Genomic DNA, 19,517 nt, shown 5'->3' with positions numbered 1-19,517 from the left:
TTTTTCCCCCAACATGTTGCAATTGCAAAAACAGTTGTAACATGCGGTGCACACGATGCTGAGTTACTGGGGGAATTAAAAAACAACAACATATTTTTTCTGGCTTTAACGATTGTGATTTATTATATCTTTCATTTGATAACAGCCCAGACCAGGAAACAAACAACAGTTCCTTACACTAAAGAAAGAAGTGTTAACCATGGTTGTATTTCTACATGGACCAACAGTCCTTAATCATTTACTTTTCACATGTTTCTTTGCCAACACTGAGAATCGCTACAGTTCCTTGTAGTGAGAAGGGGGCACCCCTGGACCATATAGGAGCTGGAATTTATCTGCTTTACAGACTTAATGATCCAGTGCTAAACTGGCACTTTATTAACTAGCACAATCTTTACATCAGCAACCTTAACCCCCCCCACACACACACATTTGACCTTCATTAAAATGCATTCCATCATTTGAATGGGTCCCTATACCACCACCCCAGTCTGCATCAAACCCTTGTTGTTTTGGTATAAGGCTTTATGCTAGGTGCATTCAGTGATGTTGATTCACATGTAAATTTTATTTAAAATGCCTCAAGCTTTTCTTCTTGCATGGCTGTAATTGCTGGGAAATTGACTTTGCCAAGTCGTATATATGGCATTAGCCCACATGACGACGCCTTGGCTGTTCACGACTTCCCCAGATTCCTCCTATGTTTCCATAATAAAAGATCAAATACTATATTTGCATTTCTTAGACCTGTGTAGGAGTTGGCAGGTGGTATATTAACCTGCATGCTGATTAACAGTGGATTTGAGGGTTCCATTCACACTTTTCACTCTTTTTTCTTGACCCTGACATTATCATGTACAAGGACTTTCAGCATGATGCCATAGCGGTCACCCACCTGCTCTATGTCAGTGAAGTAGATCTGCATAAGGTTAAGTCTTGAACACACCAGGGAGCTGTCTGTCCTGCTTCCTCACTCCCTCCTTTCTGATTCCATTCTCGTTGCCAGTTGCAGTTGGGCCAGTTGTCAGATTCTGCCGCCTGTCTCTCGACCCCAGCTCTCCCTCTGTGCTCACTCACTTGCTCTGTCTCTGTATTGTTGGGTCAGATGACACATACAATTATAGCCGGTTTCATTAAAGAAGTTCAATGATTAGTCTCGACACAGAAGCACTGTGGAGAAGTCTGTCAGAGGCAGTGGGGGCTTATCAAGCAAAGTGATGGTGGTCCTGGCAAAAATCAGGTAGAGGGAAGAGAAAAAGGAAAGGAACTCTTAACCAAAAGATGCCACGGATAATAACATCAGCAAACACCATGTTTGATGGATGTCTCATTCTTTGCGTGTCTCATTCGACAGGACATTTGCAAGTCATTGTGGTGTCATCGCACAGGGCATCGGTGTGAGACCAAGTTCATGCCTGCTGCAGAAGGTACCACTTGTGGCCCTGACATGGTGAGGAATGGTCTCCTTATTTATATGAAAGATCACAGCAGTCAGAATGTTATTCTCCTGCTTAGCATCCTAATAATTAGCATTTTATTGAGTCAAACGAAATCCTTTCATCTTAGAAAAAAAAATCCTAAAAGAGCTTTAAAAAGATGCAAGGATTTACTTTAAGCTCAAACTGATGACAGCTCAAACTGCATTTTTTAATTTTATTTGAATACTTCTTTGATCATAGATAATTAAATAAATCAGACAAAGTAACCATCGATGCTCCTCGTACATGCATGGGTGCACATTTTGGACACTACTCTCCCAAATGGATTGAGTTGATTTGTACACACAGAAACATGATATTTAGAAAGAGTGAAAGGCGGTGATGTGTGTGAGTGCAGGGTTTGGCTTGGATCAACCCAGGTCTGCTGCACAATAGATGTGCATGTGTATGTGTGCATTTTGGCTGTAGATAGAGAGTCTCTATGTCCAGGTGTGGTGCTGGGCATTTCTCCAGACCAGGAAACAGAGGCGAGATGCCAGGGCCAACACTCAAGTACTGATAAGAATGCTATTTCTGTTGTCGTCTTCTCTTTCATTTCCTTCCTACTCTTTTCTTCAGTGGTGTCGGAGGGGTCAGTGTGTTAAGTATGGAGAGCATGGTCCTAGAGCAGTGCACGGCCAGTGGTCAGCCTGGTCTCAGTGGTCTGACTGCTCCAGAACTTGCGGTGGAGGTGTCATGTACAGAGAGCGCTCCTGCACCAGCCCAAGGTATACATACACTTGCACACACTTGCAAAACCTAATCTAATTCATCACCTCTATTTTAATGCTTTCGATAAGATTAACTAGGCAAACAGTCGACAAAATGATTCATGTTGTCACGCAGCTGCTTCCACAGTGCAAATCTGAGGTGCAGTTTGGGCCAGAAAGTAATTCTTGAAGGCCTTGTATTCTACGTTTTTTTTGAACACCTGAAAGTGCTGGCTGCCAGGTAGCTGTCAGCACAGTTATGTACGCACATTCTGTTCGTGCACACACACACACATGTGCTGATAACTGCTCTCATCAGTCAGGCTGACAGTCCAGACGGACAGACTATCTCTCCACATGCTCCAGACAAGGAACACCTCCTGATGGCATGCTCTTTTCTCTGAAAGCTGCCAAGATAGTCAGCAAACGTCCCCCATTGCTGCTCACTCAGACAAATATAATTCTACATAATTCTGTAGACCCAGATCCCACAGTGCATATCTCTTTGTTAGCAAAGCACTCTGTTCATGTCATTACAAGCTTGACAATTTTCCAGTGTTAATGTTGTATTTCACCACAAACACGCAATCTCTCATTAATTATCCCTCGAACACGTAAAGATTTACTAGATCTTTTAAACCTTTATTTCGCTTCCATAAAATACAGATTTACTGCCGTTGTTCTATTACTATGCTACAATCAAGCAATGTGGCAAGTGATTGACTCAGCCTGCAGACGGTTAAACACCTGCCCCCACGCTGGTTCTGTAGCATGGTTACAATGGGATACTTGCGAAGGTGATTAATTTTGTGATTATTCATTTAATCTTCTTTTCATCCTTTACAGTGTCATGTGTTTACTCCATAAATCAGAAGTGATCCCATGGTGACCATTCTTTAGCAAGTTTATCTTATGTTTAAAGAGGTTTTGCTGTTTGCTTCACACACCTCAGAGAATGGTTGACTCAATTAAAATAATAATAATAATCATCTTCATCTATTGGAGCCACAGCCAATTAGCTGACAGATTCTTAGATAACGCCTTCAGTATTTTATTTCTATTTTTTTCAAGCCATTGACTGAATCTCAAGTTTTCCTAATACTACATAAAAAGAGGAAGAACTGACAACAAAAAGAAGCAGCTTTGCAACATAGAACTGATAAGCATGCATGAGTTTCTGAGTGTTTAAGTGCAGGGAAATGTTTTTGTCATGACAGGGACACAGTTGCCCTTTTAAATACAGCTGCCTTCATATGTCTTGTAGCCATGCGAAGTGTATATGTGTGACTTGAATGTCTAAATGACTTCATAATGTCGGCTTTTTTTCTCTTGTAGCTATTCACACGATTGCCACGGTTGTCAGCCGAATGCATAAGAGCCTGGACTGAGTCACTGTCAGCCCAATTAACAGGCTGACCTGAAAAATCCAATAAAGTTTAATTTAGTCATAGACATTGACTTAATTCATGTTACAACAGCACAACATATATATATATATATATATATATATATATATATATATATATATATATATATATATATATATGTATGTATGTATGTATATATATATATATATATATATATATATATATATATATATATATATATATATATATATATATATATATATATATATATATATTAGGGGTGCAACGATATTCGTATCGATATTGAACCGTTCGATACAGTGCTTTCGGTTCGGTACGCATATGTATCGAACAATACAATTTTTTTTCAAAAATTTTTTTTTTCAATTTTATTTTATTTATTTATTTTTTTGTGTCCCGTTTGGATCTATAGCCATCAGAATTGTTGTCTTGAGGCCAAGAAAGATGCCAAGAGGATTTATTTTAAGTGGATCATCATATTGGTCCATTTGATTGACCTTTATTATAATTATGAATTTATTTTATTTTCAGTTGCAAACGGGACAGACATGACTGTGGGATAGGACAGGGGGAAAGAATGAAAGAAAGAGGGGGAGAGAAAGAAAGAAAACCAAAGGGGAGAAAAAAAAAGAACAATACAAAATTTGTAATTTATTTTATCAACTTTCCTTCTGACGATGCTGTCTGTGTTGAGCGCTCAGTGAATCTGCATTTGACTACTCCGCCTAGGCTCGAGAGTGCAGCCTAGGCGGAGTAGTCGAACGCAGATTCACTGAGCACTCAACACAGACAGCATGGTCAGGAGGAAGAGCGCAGGGCAAGCTAGCGAGACAGAAGTGGACCTCCCCACCCTCATTCAGATCTGGCGTTTGGAATTATTTTGGTTTTCATGTGACGTATGACCCTGAAGGTAAGCGAGTCATGGACTAAAGTAAAACAGTATGTTGGATGTGCCATGCAATGCTCAATTACATGGGTGGGAGCTAGTGTGTTAGCGCAGTTAGCTCGTTAACGTGTTGGCCGTCTAGCCCCTCTGTATAGGGTAGCTCGTTAACGGAGATTTGCCGTGTTGTGGCGTTAAGGTTATTTCAACGAGATTAACCTGAAAGCACTAGTGGGAACACAACGAATATGACTGCACATTTACACCGACATCATCCTAGTGCAAAGACAAAAACAAGCATGCATGCTACAAACTTTAGCCGAGTCATTTAGACAGCTGTTAGCACAGGATTCTCCTTATGGAGACCTGATATGTTTAATATGCTGCTGAGAATATAGCCCAGAAGAAACGGATAGTATAGCTTTTATTTTGGAAAGAGACATTTCTCTGTAATAAACTCTCTTTTCCAAAGATGAGTGATTCCTCAATCAGATACAGGGCTCGCAATATCGCTAGCCCGACGTCCCGGGGCTATCTCTCCCCTGCCTGTCGGGCTATTGTAGGAAAAATATATGTCAATGCTTTTGCATTCTTTCAGAAATGTAGCTGGGTAATTATGTCATTGGGTGAGCCACTGTCAATATGTGACATATTGAAATCGTGTTTGAATTTGCGCTTGTTTTTTTGCTATATATATATATATATATATGTATGTATATATATATATATGTATGTATATATATATATATATATATATATGTATATATATATATATGTATATATATATATATATGTATATATATATATATATATATATATATATATATGTATATATATATATATGTATATGTATATGTATATATATATGTATATGTTAGATCCGATTACGTTTTCAAGCGGCTGGCCAAGGCTGTGAGTCTTTGCTTGGCAGTTTCCAAGGCCTCAGGTATGGACAGCTTGCTGTACTTTATAGGCGCCTTCTTTGTCGCACCATTCTGCAACTCCCATAGTTGGCTAACCTCCCTCCGTGCTACTGTGATCTTGCCCTCTAGCCTCCTTCTCCATGGAGGGTACTGCTCCTTGTGGGTGTTCAACTTATAGCCAAGCATCTCACTGATCACTGCTGCCGTATTGTAGATCAGCTTGTTAGTCTCGGTAAGCGTGGCTGTAGGTATCATCCGTAGTGCTGCATTGATTGATTGATTGATTGATTGATTGATTGGTAATTTATTTCAACATGTGAACAATATACAAGTACATTTAGAAAAGAAATAAGAGAGAAAAAAAATACTATACAAATTACATACAAAAAACCATTCTGATTAATTTACATGTTGAAAGGGAGTGGGAAGAAGTATACACTTATTTAATCCCACCCCTTTGCCATAAATTATCAGTGAATATTTAGTCAGCTTCCTTACTGATATAATTTGTAATAAAAATAGTGAACAGATTTCTGATATACTATATACTATAATATCACATCATGAATTTTTTGTTTGTTTGTTTGTTTTTAAATAGAGACATTCACTTAATTTAAATATTTTCCTTTTCTTTATAGATCGAGAAGATCATATTTTTATAACTCTTTTTGAACAGTTTTATGTTTGGACATTGCTTTAATTCCATATTCAGTTTGTTCCATAGTTTCACTCCATGAACAGAAACACAAAAGCCTTTTCTTGTAGTACGTACCTTCATTGTTTTGAAGTTACAAAAACCCCTTAAATTATAACTTCCTTCTTTCAAAAAAAACATACTCTGAATATTACCTGGCAGTTCTTTATTTTTTGCTTTGAATAGAATTTGTGCTGTTTGGAATTTCACTATATCGTCAATTTTCAATATTTCAGACTGCAAAAATAGTGAGTTTGTATGTTCCCTATAACCTGCATTGTGGATGATTCGAATTGCTTTTTTTTGAAGAGCATTAACATCATCGAGCAGACCATTCCAACCAACAACGCCCTGTTTTCGTGTCTTGCCCACCGATGCCTTCTTGTTCCAGTAGCCCACTTCTCGTCAGTGTGCCCTGGTTCCTCAACACCTGACGCGGACCTTGTTGATCCGGGCGACGTCTGAGCCGGCATGCCTCCATATTTATCTGTCTCGCTCATATCCGCGGTAGGCTCGCTTAGCATGGGGGGTCTAGCCTGGGGGTCTAGCCCTTAGGACCCTTACTGGATACAGACGCCCCAGGCAGGAATCGAACTTGCAATCCTCTGCCTTTGGAGCAGAGGATTGCAAGTGTGTGTATATATATATATATATATATATATATATATATATTAGGGGTGCAACGATACACAAAATTCACGGTTCGGTTCGATACAAAAGTACAGTTTTTAAATTTAACCCTAACCCTTGTGCGTGTTTTTTATTTTGACAGCGAATGCACACCTGCGGACCACTTATGTGCAGCCCTGGTTATTTAGCTCATCATATTGCAGCCACAGAAATTATTTTGTCCATGAAACCATAAAGCTGCACTTTCTTTTTGCCTTATAGTCTGATTTGTCATAACTTCTCCGTTTTGTGGTAAGCTTTTCTTTGGCTGTCACTTCTTCACCCTGACCTGTCTTATTTGGCTCAGCAGAACTGAAATGCTTTTACACACTCACTCACATAAGCTCAGCGATTCTCTGCGCGATCAACCTCTCACATGTTTAAGCTTGCTGCGGGAGATTTCACTTGTCATGTTTGCATAGTAAGCTAACGATTGATAAAATGATGTCAGAGGAATTGGTGCACAAATTATCATCACTCACAGATCAGTGCTGTCGCTCTCTATACACAGTTCGCACAATTGCAAAGTGAAAGCAAAAAAACAAGCGCAAATTCAAACGCGACTTCAATATGTCACATATTGACAGTGGCTCACCGATGCCAATGACATAATTACCCAGCTACATTTCTGAAAGAATGCAAAAGCATTGACATATATTTTTCCTACAATAGCCCGACGGGCAGGGCAGAGATAGATTTTGGTAGCCCGACTGAAAAAATCGCTAGCTCCAGGACGTCGGGCTAGCGATATTGCAAGCCCTGTATCTGATTGAGGAATCACTCATCTTTGGAAAAGAGAGTTTATTACAGAGAAATGTCTCTTTCCAAAATAAAAGCTATACTATCCGCTTCTTCTGGGCTATATTCTCAGCAGCATAAGGAGAATCATGTGCTAACAGCTGTCTAAATGACTCGGCTAAAGTTAGTAGCATGCTTGCTTTTTTTTGTCTGCTTCCACTTGTCTTTGCACTAGGATGATGTCGGCGTAAATGTGCAGTCATATTCGTTGTGTTCCCACTAGTGCTTTCAGGTTAATCTCGTTGAAATGACGTTAACGCCACAACACGGCAAATCTCCGTTAACGAGCTACCGCCGATCGCTCCGTGCATGGGGCTAGACGGCCAACACGTTAACGAGCTAACTGCGCTAACACACTAGTTCACACCAATGTAATTGAGCATTGCATGGCACATCCAACATACTGTTTTACTTTAGTCCATGACTCGCTTACCTTCAGGGTCATACGTCACATGAAAACCAAAATAATTCCAAACGCCAGATCTGAATGAGAGTGGGGGAGGTCCATGTTAAAAGGAGAGCTTAACTTCTGTCTCACTAGCTTGCCCTGCGCTCTTCCTTCTGACTATGCTGTCTGTGTTGAGCGCTCAGTGGATCTGCGCTGGACAGTGCAGCCTAGGCGGAGTAGTCGAACACAGATTCACTGAGCGCTCAACACAGACAGCATCGTCAGAAGGAAAATTGATAAAATAAATTACAAATGTTGTATTGTTCGATACATATGCGTACCGAACCGAAAGCACTGTATCGAACGGTTCAATATCGATACGAATATCGTTGCACCCCTTATATATATATATATATATATATATATATATATATATATATATATACACACACACACACACACACACACACACACACACACACACACACAGGGGTGCACATAAGTGGTCTGCAGGTGCGCATTCGCTGTCAAAATAAAAGACGCGAAGAAGTTCACATTCATATAAAAGGCACTGTTTTTGTCTGTCAGAGTGGGATTTTCACTGCATATTCTGCACCACATCTCTGTGCATTCATCATTTGTTTGAAGCCAGCTCACCTCCTGCAACCACTTTTCCGAGAATACGTGCTTCTTTTGCGGTTCGGACTCCTTCTGATATTTCTTTGGAGGTGGAGGAACACCAGAATACTTGCTTAAAGGAGCTTGCTTCTTCGACATCTTTAAGAGTTCTAAACAAATGTCTGTCCTCCTCCAGAAAATCTTATGTACGCGTTTGCGTTCATAAGATTTTCTGGACGCACCTGCGCACCACTTATGTGCACCTCTGTATAAGACTTGGACTATGTCACACATAGTATCACTACTTGTATTTCTTACCATAAGTCTAAGTATTTCTAACTTTTCTAACTAACTGCCCTTCCGTTGCAATATAAAACCCTTTCAAGTTACACATTTTCACCCTCTAACCAGTGCTATTACCCTTGTGTATTAGGATTCACACAACTTCAACTTCTATTTCACTTGAAAAAACAAAAACAAACCAAGTTAATATCACTGTAGCATGTGAACCTGTAATTGGAGTTAATTTGACTTACAGCAGCAACAAAAGTACTTGTTTAGGGTAAGGAAGAACTCATATTTAATGTTAAAATACAACCTTTCAACCCTTTACTTACATTACAAAGCTTAATGTTACCAGTGTGATAAGGTAGAAGAGGCCTCTATAATCAGGGTAAGGTAATATGCACCTTGTGCAGTCCTAGTGAGTAGAAAGAGGCACTTACAATTCGAATTTATAGAACTGATTACAGTTAACAATTGTGATTTAATAAGCTGATAACATTTGAAATAGGTGGTTTGGTGTCTGAAATCACACAAAGCCAGATAAATGCATTGTATTGTCTCATTCTTTTTCTCTGTACACATTAAACAGCATTAAGTTATCATGTTTTTCCAAACTTGGAAATAGAAATAATATGCAATTAGACTTTTCTAGTTGTCTGCAAGGAGAAATGGTACCTGTTTTGGTATTGTGATGCTGATGTATAATAAATAAGAATCAATGAAATGGACTGAACTTTCTGTACGGTGCTGCATGTCTCATTGTGCAGTATGATCTCCAGAGTAAACCGCAAACAGTGATTTCCACTACATTGTCACAATCAGTTTCTAGTTTAAGTTGCATTTTTGATTTTTGCAGTTCTATCAAAACGATCTGACTACATTTTTTTGCCTTCATTTTAAATGTCACAAATTTTAAGCCGAGTGTTCAAATGATTCCTTAAAAATGTATTTATTTATTTTTTTCCATTGACCCATTTCATTATATCAACTCTATTATGGAGTCCATTAAGATATTCACAGAGTTACACAGTGTCTTATTTACTCATCCGGCTTCATCACTGCTTACTTAACAGCAGGCAGTCACCAATGTGTCTGTTCTGTCCATCACAGCCGACTCGTCTCCTAATCCCTGCGAGGGATCAAAGAGACAGGCTGCTTCTCATATGATACACATTATACACCATGACTGGCAGACCGAAAAGGGTCAGGTTATCTGCCAAGTTCATTTATCATTCTTGTAGAACTAAGCAAAGCATTGTAGGAGAAGCTGCTGAAAATAATGGATTGATGCTACCAACCGTTGAGTTACGGGGTCAGACAAACAGAGAGGGGATGGAAAGATGTTGAAGGCTAAACATTAAATCCATTAATGAAATGTAATGATATCATTATCAGAATAAACACAATTAGTTGTCAGAACTCCTTAAATGTAAATAGGCTGTGGTTGTCTGTATAAAGCACTGTTTCACATGCATCGCCATCCTCAGCTGAAAGAATTCAGCCATTCAGACAGACCCAAGCCTGATCCCGACAGCAGTGTGTACCCCTGAGTCACATTTTACTCCATGACTCATGATATTCAGAGTGTGTTTGTCCCCAGTAATCTCTGTGATTATTTTGGCCCCTCTGCTCTTAATCTGGGCAGAACGAGAAGGATTAGCCTGAATTGGAGTGCCTGTGTCTGTTATCATCTTTACCCCTAAACTGAACCGTCTGGATAGTCTGGGGGTGTGCTACTAAAAACTTGTGAAAATATCCCTGACACTTGTAACCTTTGCCTTGCTACAGAATCCTCAGTCAGCAGGAACAGATCCTAAAATAATTTGATTCTGCACAAACTCATTCATTTTATAAGGTAAGCACGTATGTTTTGCTCAGGCTTGTACAAGGCTTCCGATCAGCCGACTAAAGCCTTCCCTTCTAGGAGTAGCTCCAAAATGGAAAATGAATCTTCTCCCCTTGCCTCCCTCTTTTCCTCACTCCATCTCTGTCCTTGCTCTTTCATTCCCTGTAGACCACCTGCCAGATCAAAGATCCTAATCCTTAGCAAAAAGCCTGGGAGATTAGGTTCATGATCTTGACCTGGTTTTATAAGGAGCATTTTTTTGGCACACCCCATTTCAACAGGGTACACGATTAGGGAATGATGGTACTTAGACCATTGTTTGGTTGGAATCTCCCAGTGGACTTGTAAAGGGGTCACAGCAGCAGAATGTGGATCTATTTTTTATGTGAACTGCAGAAAGGGAAGTCCTGTGAGGGACAGGGAGGGAGCAGTTGACTCAGAAAGATGACAAGACTAGACATAGTGACCTCTGAACTACAGGGGTTTCGGCTTCTGTCTTTGGGCAGATTTAGTAGGCTACTGGGACATTTAAACACCCTTCAGGGTCATAAGGACCCTGCATTGGGGCTTGTTGTATCTGGTTTCTGTCTTGTTGTTAGAAGTAAATTTACAGTTGCAATGATACTGGATCATCCAGATAGGAGAGGAAAGAATGATAAAGAGAAAAGGAAGAGAGACAAAGAGTGCTGTGAAACTTAGGGGCCACTTGTACAAAGTCTATGAAGTGCATTCAACTCCCTTCTCGAGTAAACAGCCCATCTTATGTGATTCTCAGATCATGAGACCTTGACTGATGGAGTATACACCGTAAACCCCCGCTGGCCTGCCGTAAGCACATTACCATATGGGCTGCATTTGTCTGCTGCTAAGTCTTAATAAGATCAGGAGTGCAAAACCTGTGCCAAATCCCCCTCTCACCAAGGGATGCATGCTTGGCACACAGCAAATTCACACATATACACAGGCACACCTTGAATGGAGTTCCATCAGTCTTGGCAGCTAAGTCATTCTGTGATTGAGTCCAGGGCAGAACAGATATCTGCTTGTCTTGTTTGCTGACATCCATTATACACAGACATTTTCATTTGCTGCAGAAAACTCGAAAGAAATATACATCTAGTTTTTCCTGTGGTGTTTACTGTTTCTATTAGGCACTGTTTGTGTTCCATTGCCAAAGTGTTTCATTATATTGTCACACTTAGTGAACTGTTTTTATTAGACGTGTTTGATCAGCATGGTTCTCCAGTCTCTGTATGTATGTGTGTGTCTGCGTGCGCACTTCTGTAAACAGCTAAACTCAATTTTCTCTGTTGGTGGTTGTGTTGGAATGCCTGGCATGGGTTTAGAGAGCCTGGGAAGTCTGACATGGCATCTTGATGTTCACTTAATGTCAAGAGTCTGGTTGTGTTTTCTAATAAGTGGTGACTGGTTTGATCATTTTGGTGACACATTAAAGCGCCACTTCCTTTTTATCAGCTGTTGATTTTATTCATGTGGTATATAAATTGTTGATTCAGCATAGCTTGTAAGCATGTGACTTATGATGTGATGAAGTAGCGTTAAAAATCCCACTTTATTCAGTTAAATGATTCAGTACTTGGATAAATAACTTCCAAAGCTTAAAGGACGAGTTTTATGGGCTAGTATGAATTTTTGACCGTTTGCTGAGAGAGATCACTGACAAAATCTGCATGTTTTTGATGATATAAACTTGAAGCTGCAGGCAGCAGCCAGTTGGTGAAATTTACCATTTAGAATGGGTAAATATCTAGCTTGATGTTTTTCAAAGATAAATAAATGTTACACTTTTTAAAATATTTTAAATACACACATTAAAATAGACAGATATGTGTATTGTGTGATATATGTTGAGGTATATGCTGAGCAACAAAAACTTTTGCCTAATGTGCTGCTGGTCCTTCACGTCCTGCCAAACAGCTTGGATACATTTGAGTCGAGGACTCTGCAGGATTTCCGAAGGTCCATCCAGCCAACTATTTTATTAACTATGGTCACGGGGACTTGAGCTTATTGCAGCTGACAGTGGATGAGAGGCAGGTTTCACTGTGAGAAACCCACTGGTCTATTCCAGGGCTAAAGCAGAGAGACAGGCAACTATTCACACCTACGGCCAATTTAAAACCACATAGGGCTGTTAACAGTATCTTTATATTGTGCTATCTATTATACCAGTATACCATGTAAGGCACCCTAAATTATTCAGCTAGACCCTAATAAGACATTAATAAGAGATCCTTGAAATACTATCAGTTGCAAGTCGAAGTCACAATGTACCAGACCTGTTCCAGGACAACACCCTTTCCCTGGTTCATGGTTTGTGCCAAATACTTCCAGGAATATTCTGATGGACATCTGACGATAAGAATTTGGCCTTTGTTAAAGTAGCTAAGGTCTTTACACCTGACCATTTATCTCCCATCCAACTCCTCGACTACAAGAAATGACCATTCATTTATTGTATAGTCTTTTACTTTTAAATGTACAGACTTTTTTATGTACTCCATTTGCATGTTAATCATTATTGCTTCTGCAAGATGGCTTTTACAGCTTTCTCACAGGTGTACAGGGATTTCATTGAAAAAGTTATATGAATAGAACGAGAACTAGATGTGTTGAAAAGAAAAAATTTGGGTGGATCTTTTCCACTGACCAGCTGTCTCTCCCGTGAACTGCTCTGGCACGTTAGTGCTGTTGATATATTGCCAAAGGTCCTGTAGCACTTAAACAAATCTACCTTCCCTGTAATTCCTCTCCCTTTTCTCTGTCTTATCTCGTCTTCTACCCAGGCCACAGAACAATGGCAAGTTTTGCTCAGGCCCCAGCCGTCTCAACCAGCTGTGTAATATTCGTCCATGCCCTCCCAATGCTGTGGATTTCCGTGCCCAACAGTGCGCTGAGTACAATAGCAAGCCCTTCAGGGGCTGGTATTATAAGTGGAAACCCTACACCAAAGTGGATGGTAGGTGGTCAGTTACTTACAATCCCCACAAGTAAATGACACAAAATACAAAATACACAGTAGATCTTGTGGATTATGAGTAAATACAGTGATTTACTGTATTCTTGGCACATTATATTCATTGGCTAAAGGCCACAGAGCTTTTAAATATACAGAGAATTGCAGATTGTTCAGGGCAGGTTTGCTTGTCTTAATTCTCTAGATCTTTTATATTCTGCACCCGCTCTGCTTCCCCAAAACTCTTTTAAAAAGAGTTTCTGTAATGCCAACCTCTATTTACTGCTGCAATGATTAGGGCCAATAAGCTGAAGGAAACTATCACTGTGTGTAATGTGCATGGAAGACATGTAGCCACCTGCACCCTCTGACACACCGAGAATAGATTTAAAAAGGAAGCCTGCGGGCCAGCTTTGTTACACAGAGCAAGGGAAAGAGAGTGCAGTGAAGGAGAGCCGTGTGTTTGGCTGTCGTCCCAGGCCTGTTTAAGCTGGAGATGAATGGGGGGTGATCTAGAGAGGAACAGATTCTGAACTGCCTTCTGGGACCTTGGGCCAAGTCACCTTCATCGTCATTTATTTTAATCAAAGACGGCTGTAGAGACTTGTCTGTGATAACTGATCTGAACTACAAAATAAACCTGTAGCCCCATATGAATACCCCTGGGTGCATTCGTAGTTGCTGTCTTTTGTGTTTCAGTCTTAGTGCATACCTGCAGAGTCAGTAGCCTCTGCAGCTGTAAACTGACCAGACAATAAAACTTGAAGAACAGTTTGTGCATTTTACAGGTGATGCCATCATTCTTAATGATACCTCTCTTCCTCTCCTCTGTGCAGATGAAGACATCTGCAAGCTGTACTGCATTGCAGAAGACTATGACTTCTTCTTTGCTATGTCCAGCAAAGTTAAAGATGGCACTTCCTGCTCTGACCACAAAGAAGATGTCTGCATTGATGGAGTGTGTGAGGTATATCAGCTCTGTGGATTCACTGTACTCCAAAAGTGAATGTTTTCTGTTGTCTAGTGGTTGTATGAGAGGCACAGTTAGTGTCAGAATCAAAAGACAGTGCAGTTGTCTGTAGATAATCAGTATGTGCAGTTGCATCAAATGTATTGAGTAAATGGAAAAAGGGTAAAAAAAATCTTTTGGAGTAATTTCTTTGGCTTACTTAGCACTGGGAAGACACTTTTGCACTATTTTAATGTATTCTCTGTTTGCCTTTATTTATGAGCTCTTTATGAAAGCGTTTTAAAATTGTTGTCACCTCAGAGTAACGCTGCTTCTCTAGTCAAGGTGATATTCATCTTGTAGTCTTTCTTCTTGAGTTATCACCCTTTGATGCATAGATTTGTTGATAGTTGGAGAGTTTATTTTATTGACACATGCACTTCAAGAAACAAGCTTATCATGCTCATTTTGCTCCATTCACACTGATGGCAAACATGCATTTGTGTGTGTGTTTAGGCTGTAGGTTGTGACCAAGTTCTTAGCTCTAAGGCCTCTCTGGATGCCTGTGGAGTTTGTAAGGGAGACAACTCCACTTGCAAGTTCTTCAAAGGCCGGTACACTCTGCAACACCGGGCTAACGGTAAGATTGTGTTTGTCCTTGTTAATAGTGTGTCTGAACATGTTAGGTGGCGTACACTGAGTATTTTTACAATACAAAAGAAGACTTAACCAAAGAAACAAGGATAAAAAATAAAATCCACAGACAGACACATGCACATAATTCCACTGGATAATGGACTGACTCACCTCAGAAGAGGTTAAGCCATGGTAAAATCTGGATGATGTTAGCAGGATGAAACATGACAGGATTATAGAACAGCAATAATAGCTAATAATGATTTAGTGTTGGCTGTTGTTCTTTCTCTTTTTGAAACCAGAGTACTACTCCATGGTGACAGTTCCAGCTGGGGCTAGAAGTATTCACATTCAGGAAATGGAAGTCTCCACTAGCTACCTGGCTGTCCGCTCCCTGAAAAAGAAGTACTACTTGACTGGGGAGTGGACTGTGGACTGGCCAGGGAAGTTCCACTTTGGTGGAACCGTATTCGACTACCAGCGCTCTTTCAACAAGCCGGAGAGCCTGTATGCTGCTGGACCGACTAATGAGACGCTGGTGTTTGAAGTAAGCCGCTGCTGCTGGGTGACATCCGTCTATGGCAATTGACAGTGACAGGGGTCTTTGGCGGATCTGCTGCACCTCCTTTTTAATGCTTGGACATGATGAGGGTTAGATGAAAGAAGTTTGGTGCTATGGAGAAAAAGACTGGTTGAAGCTTCCTGCAAATCTTCTGTGAATAATTAATTGTTTTGGGTGTCTGATTATGCCAGAAATGGGTGGGTGCTTTGTAAAGAATGGACACATTTTTATCTAAGTCACAGTGAAAACGATTAAAGGGCACACATTGAACACATCTACTGTGCTCGCTAGCAGCCTACAGGGACTATTTTAGTACTAACTGATCTCTGTAATCCACTTGTATCATACACAAGAATTCAGACAGGGCACCCTATTGCCAAACTCCAGTCCAAACAAAGCCACATGTTCATATCTATTGACATATATTCACAGCTGTTAATGCAGACCCTGTGCTTTGTTGTAGCGTTGCAATTTAAGTCAAATTGAGCAAGTAAAATCCCAACATGAACGGCCCTTTAGTGGGTAGGAAGAAAAGCATAAAATCAGATGGTTACTTGGAGTGAGATATTCTGCACAGTAAAGCAGAAGATTTATTATGTGGTGGTCCATATTTCTGCTTCATGTTTGTATTCAGTGGTGTGTTAGAAACCAGAGCTTCAAGGGGAGTACGAGTCTTTACCTGTCCTAAAGTAGCAAAATGTGATGCTGGACAGAGGTATCCTCCTGAAAGCAAAACTAATATTCAACAAGTGGCCAAGTCATTCTGAGGTTTTAAGTGAATGCTGGTGGGAGGTGTAGGATGTTTTCTCACATAACTTTGTCCGCAAAAGCATTTATTTTGTTTTGACCTTTGAACTCCAGCTGTGAAAACAGAAGTGAAAACCAGGTGAAAGCCAGACAGTTTTTTTTTTGCCATGGGGGTGGGGGTGATATTCATGTAAAATCTAGTCTCCCCTCAATGCCCTGGGCTACTGCAATACTGTGGTTAAAACAGGAATGATTGGGCTGTAAATCCAACAGGAATACCAGTGTGATATTTTCAAAGTACTTGGATTGGATGGTTACTTGTTTGGCCATCAGGAAACATCCGTGTTTATATAGCTTTTTTAGAAAGAGGCTTTGGTCTGTGGGCAGTTTAGTGGAGTCTGTGTTGTAGTTGGCATTTGAAAAGCACATTGTTGTCCTTTTGCAAGATGAACCCTTGCAGAAGTGCAGAGACATGCACACATAACGTGCATCTTAGTTTCAGTCGTGGTTGGCGACATAGCTTAAAGAATAGCAGTGCTGGATTATTTGACTGATCGGCACTTTGTGTAAGGGAGAAACATTTCAGCGGCTGTTGGGAGGTTTGTCATCAAACTTGGTACAGATAATGCTCAGAAAATACATTCCACAAACTTTAAATCAATTCCCTATTCTTTTTTTTTTTAATCAACAGGATAACAATATTTTCATATAAATTACTCACCATTTTCTAAATAGATAAGCAAATAATTTTGTACAAACATTTGTGGTTCCTAGTACTTAGACTTCACCAAGTCTAAGTACAAAAATAGGAGAAAACCCCACCTCAGCTCCACTTTATGTTTAGAGCATCCCCTGAGTGATGCCAGAGAATGGAAAACATTTTAGGTTTGTGTGCTGGGGAGGTATTTTTCCATGACCTGAGTGGCTGATAGATAAATGTTTAAAATACTGACCACTGCAAACTCTTGAAAAATCCATGTGCTTATATTTGACAATATAAGCACAAGAGCTACTGATCACAGAGACCCGAACAGATTTTCTGACAAAATCAACAAAAAAGTATGGTTTTATGAGAGCGTGAGATTAGTGACAGTGACATTATAAATGACATCAGGGTTGTCAGTCAGTAACAAAGTATACAAAACTAGCTGCAAACATACCCAGTAAGCTATAAACACACACAATGTCAGTAAGAATAACTGAACGATGATTGTACACGCTGGTCTGAGTGGGCTGGAATGTGAGCCATAGTTTTTTGACTATGATGACATTGCTATTGGCAGGTTAATTGCTTTGAATTGTGAGCGCAGCACAAACAGTAAAATGAATCTGTCACATATCATATCCATCACACTTTACATACTGATTTCTGTCTATAGCAATATGTACAAAGTTTTCTAATGCAGCGAAGGATCGTTACAGACGTTTTGGAAACAGTAATTTTAAGTTTTGCATGTGGATCAAGAGATTTAATAAAATGTTACGTCTAAACAGTTGTCTTTGGCTCACTATAGTGTCATATTAACCAAAAGAAATAATAGCAATAACTACACAAATGTGCCCTATCTTGAAAAAATGATAATTTAAAGAAAGTTCCTTTTTTTTAGGCTGATGGTACTCCTCTTACGTGTCTGTGTGTTCTGATCATACATCTGTCCAGCAGTGGACTCGGCGATGGCTTGCAGCTGATCTGCAGATGACATGACCATAATCTCTATAAGTATGTCCTGAAATTACAAAAAGGAGAAAGAGGTTGATAGAGGGAGAAGGATAGAAAGAGAGAGGATGCAGAGTGAGATTAAAAGATTAAGAATTCTGCAATTGAACTCTGGATGTGAGAAGTTAAGGTCAGGGCACGAGGACTTTAAGTGCAAATGAAAAGAGCCAAATGATGGAAGGAGAGCGCAGATCTCTTCATCTGTTTCACACATTCTATTTAACTGGTGCTGTCACAGAAAATCTGAGAGAGCACATGGGGGAGGATATACACACGGATCACTTGCAGACTCTCACTCAGCTTGAAGCGCTCAAAGAAAAACAAATGGTAAGGAGTGTGAAGTAAACTGTGACAAGGTGTCCACATCTGCACAGCTGCTTAGCTGGTAGGAAGGATGAGGGAAGGGGGCATAGAAATAGCTCACAGGAGGTGGTAGAAGGAACAGACACAACATATGGCTGCTTCCGGAGCTCTAAGTGAATACCAAGTAGGATTATTCCCCCTGGAATTGGCATTCTTGTGGTATGGGAAGCAGGGTCATGCCAGTCCAACACAAAACGCTGTGAGATTGATATCTGAGTCCACCACATTGCAATTCATCATCATCCCAGCTGACTTGACGAGTGCTGTGATTGTTGGGTTGTGAAACCAATACACTCTGTGGTCTGCTGTTGCACTCTAGGAAGCTAGACACACATTAGTTTCACAACTTAAATATGTTTGTAGCCACTGAAAGTCATTCAAAGACGATAATAAACATTTTCCTTTCCTAAAGCCCAAAAAAAGAGGATAACTCAAGTCAATAAAGACCATCTTGAGCTATGATTTTTATTACTTAATAATTAAATTCCATATTTGTTTCGCTATGTTTTTCCTTTTCATTTTAAAGCATTTTTGAAAATGAAACCCTTAATTCTGCTAACCATCTGCCACAGTAACATGTCCTTGTCTGATGTATGTTTATTAGCACCAGGAAATGCAAAGAATTCCTTTGTGTCCCTGGTTCCCAAACTTATGTCTAATAATCTGATCACTGAAACAAATAGGAACAAAACTTCCCCAGGTGAGTTATCGGTGCAAATATGAACAATATCATTAGGAAATATACTGGTTAAAAGATTTCAAGTTACACAACAATAATAATGTGAACATTTAGCAAGTGAAACACTCAAAACTTTACTGTTATGTTTGCCAAAAAAGACATATTCTTTGAGCTGCTTCGCCATAGCAGATTCACTCAAGGCTTGTT

The 19,517-nt window shown here is 39.9% G+C and overlaps 1 protein-coding gene across 3 annotated transcripts in view; it reads left to right on the top strand.

The window, feature by feature from the left end:
- The window catches only part of adamts18 (ADAM metallopeptidase with thrombospondin type 1 motif, 18), a 60,458-nt gene that overhangs the window by 18,839 nt on the left and 22,102 nt on the right, over positions 1-19,517 (top strand). For all 3 annotated transcript variants that reach the window (XM_085414126.1, XM_085414035.1, XM_085413958.1), the window contains 6 exons: positions 1,355-1,450; positions 2,058-2,206; positions 13,488-13,660; positions 14,494-14,624; positions 15,123-15,246; positions 15,545-15,789. In XM_085414126.1, the coding sequence (XP_085270252.1) occupies positions 1,355-1,450; positions 2,058-2,206; positions 13,488-13,660; positions 14,494-14,624; positions 15,123-15,246; positions 15,545-15,789 (918 nt within the window). The remainder of the gene's footprint in view (positions 1-1,354; positions 1,451-2,057; positions 2,207-13,487; positions 13,661-14,493; positions 14,625-15,122; positions 15,247-15,544; positions 15,790-19,517) is intronic.

Source organism: Rhamphochromis longiceps, linkage group LG1 (genome assembly GCF_057381845.1).
Source record: "Rhamphochromis longiceps isolate RC_006_pf linkage group LG1, R_longiceps_female_GT1.1, whole genome shotgun sequence".
In the NCBI taxonomy this organism is placed as follows: domain Eukaryota; kingdom Metazoa; phylum Chordata; class Actinopteri; order Cichliformes; family Cichlidae; genus Rhamphochromis; species Rhamphochromis longiceps.
The sequence above is the reverse complement of the archived record's forward strand: the minus strand, read 5'-3'. Positions and strand labels throughout refer to the sequence as shown.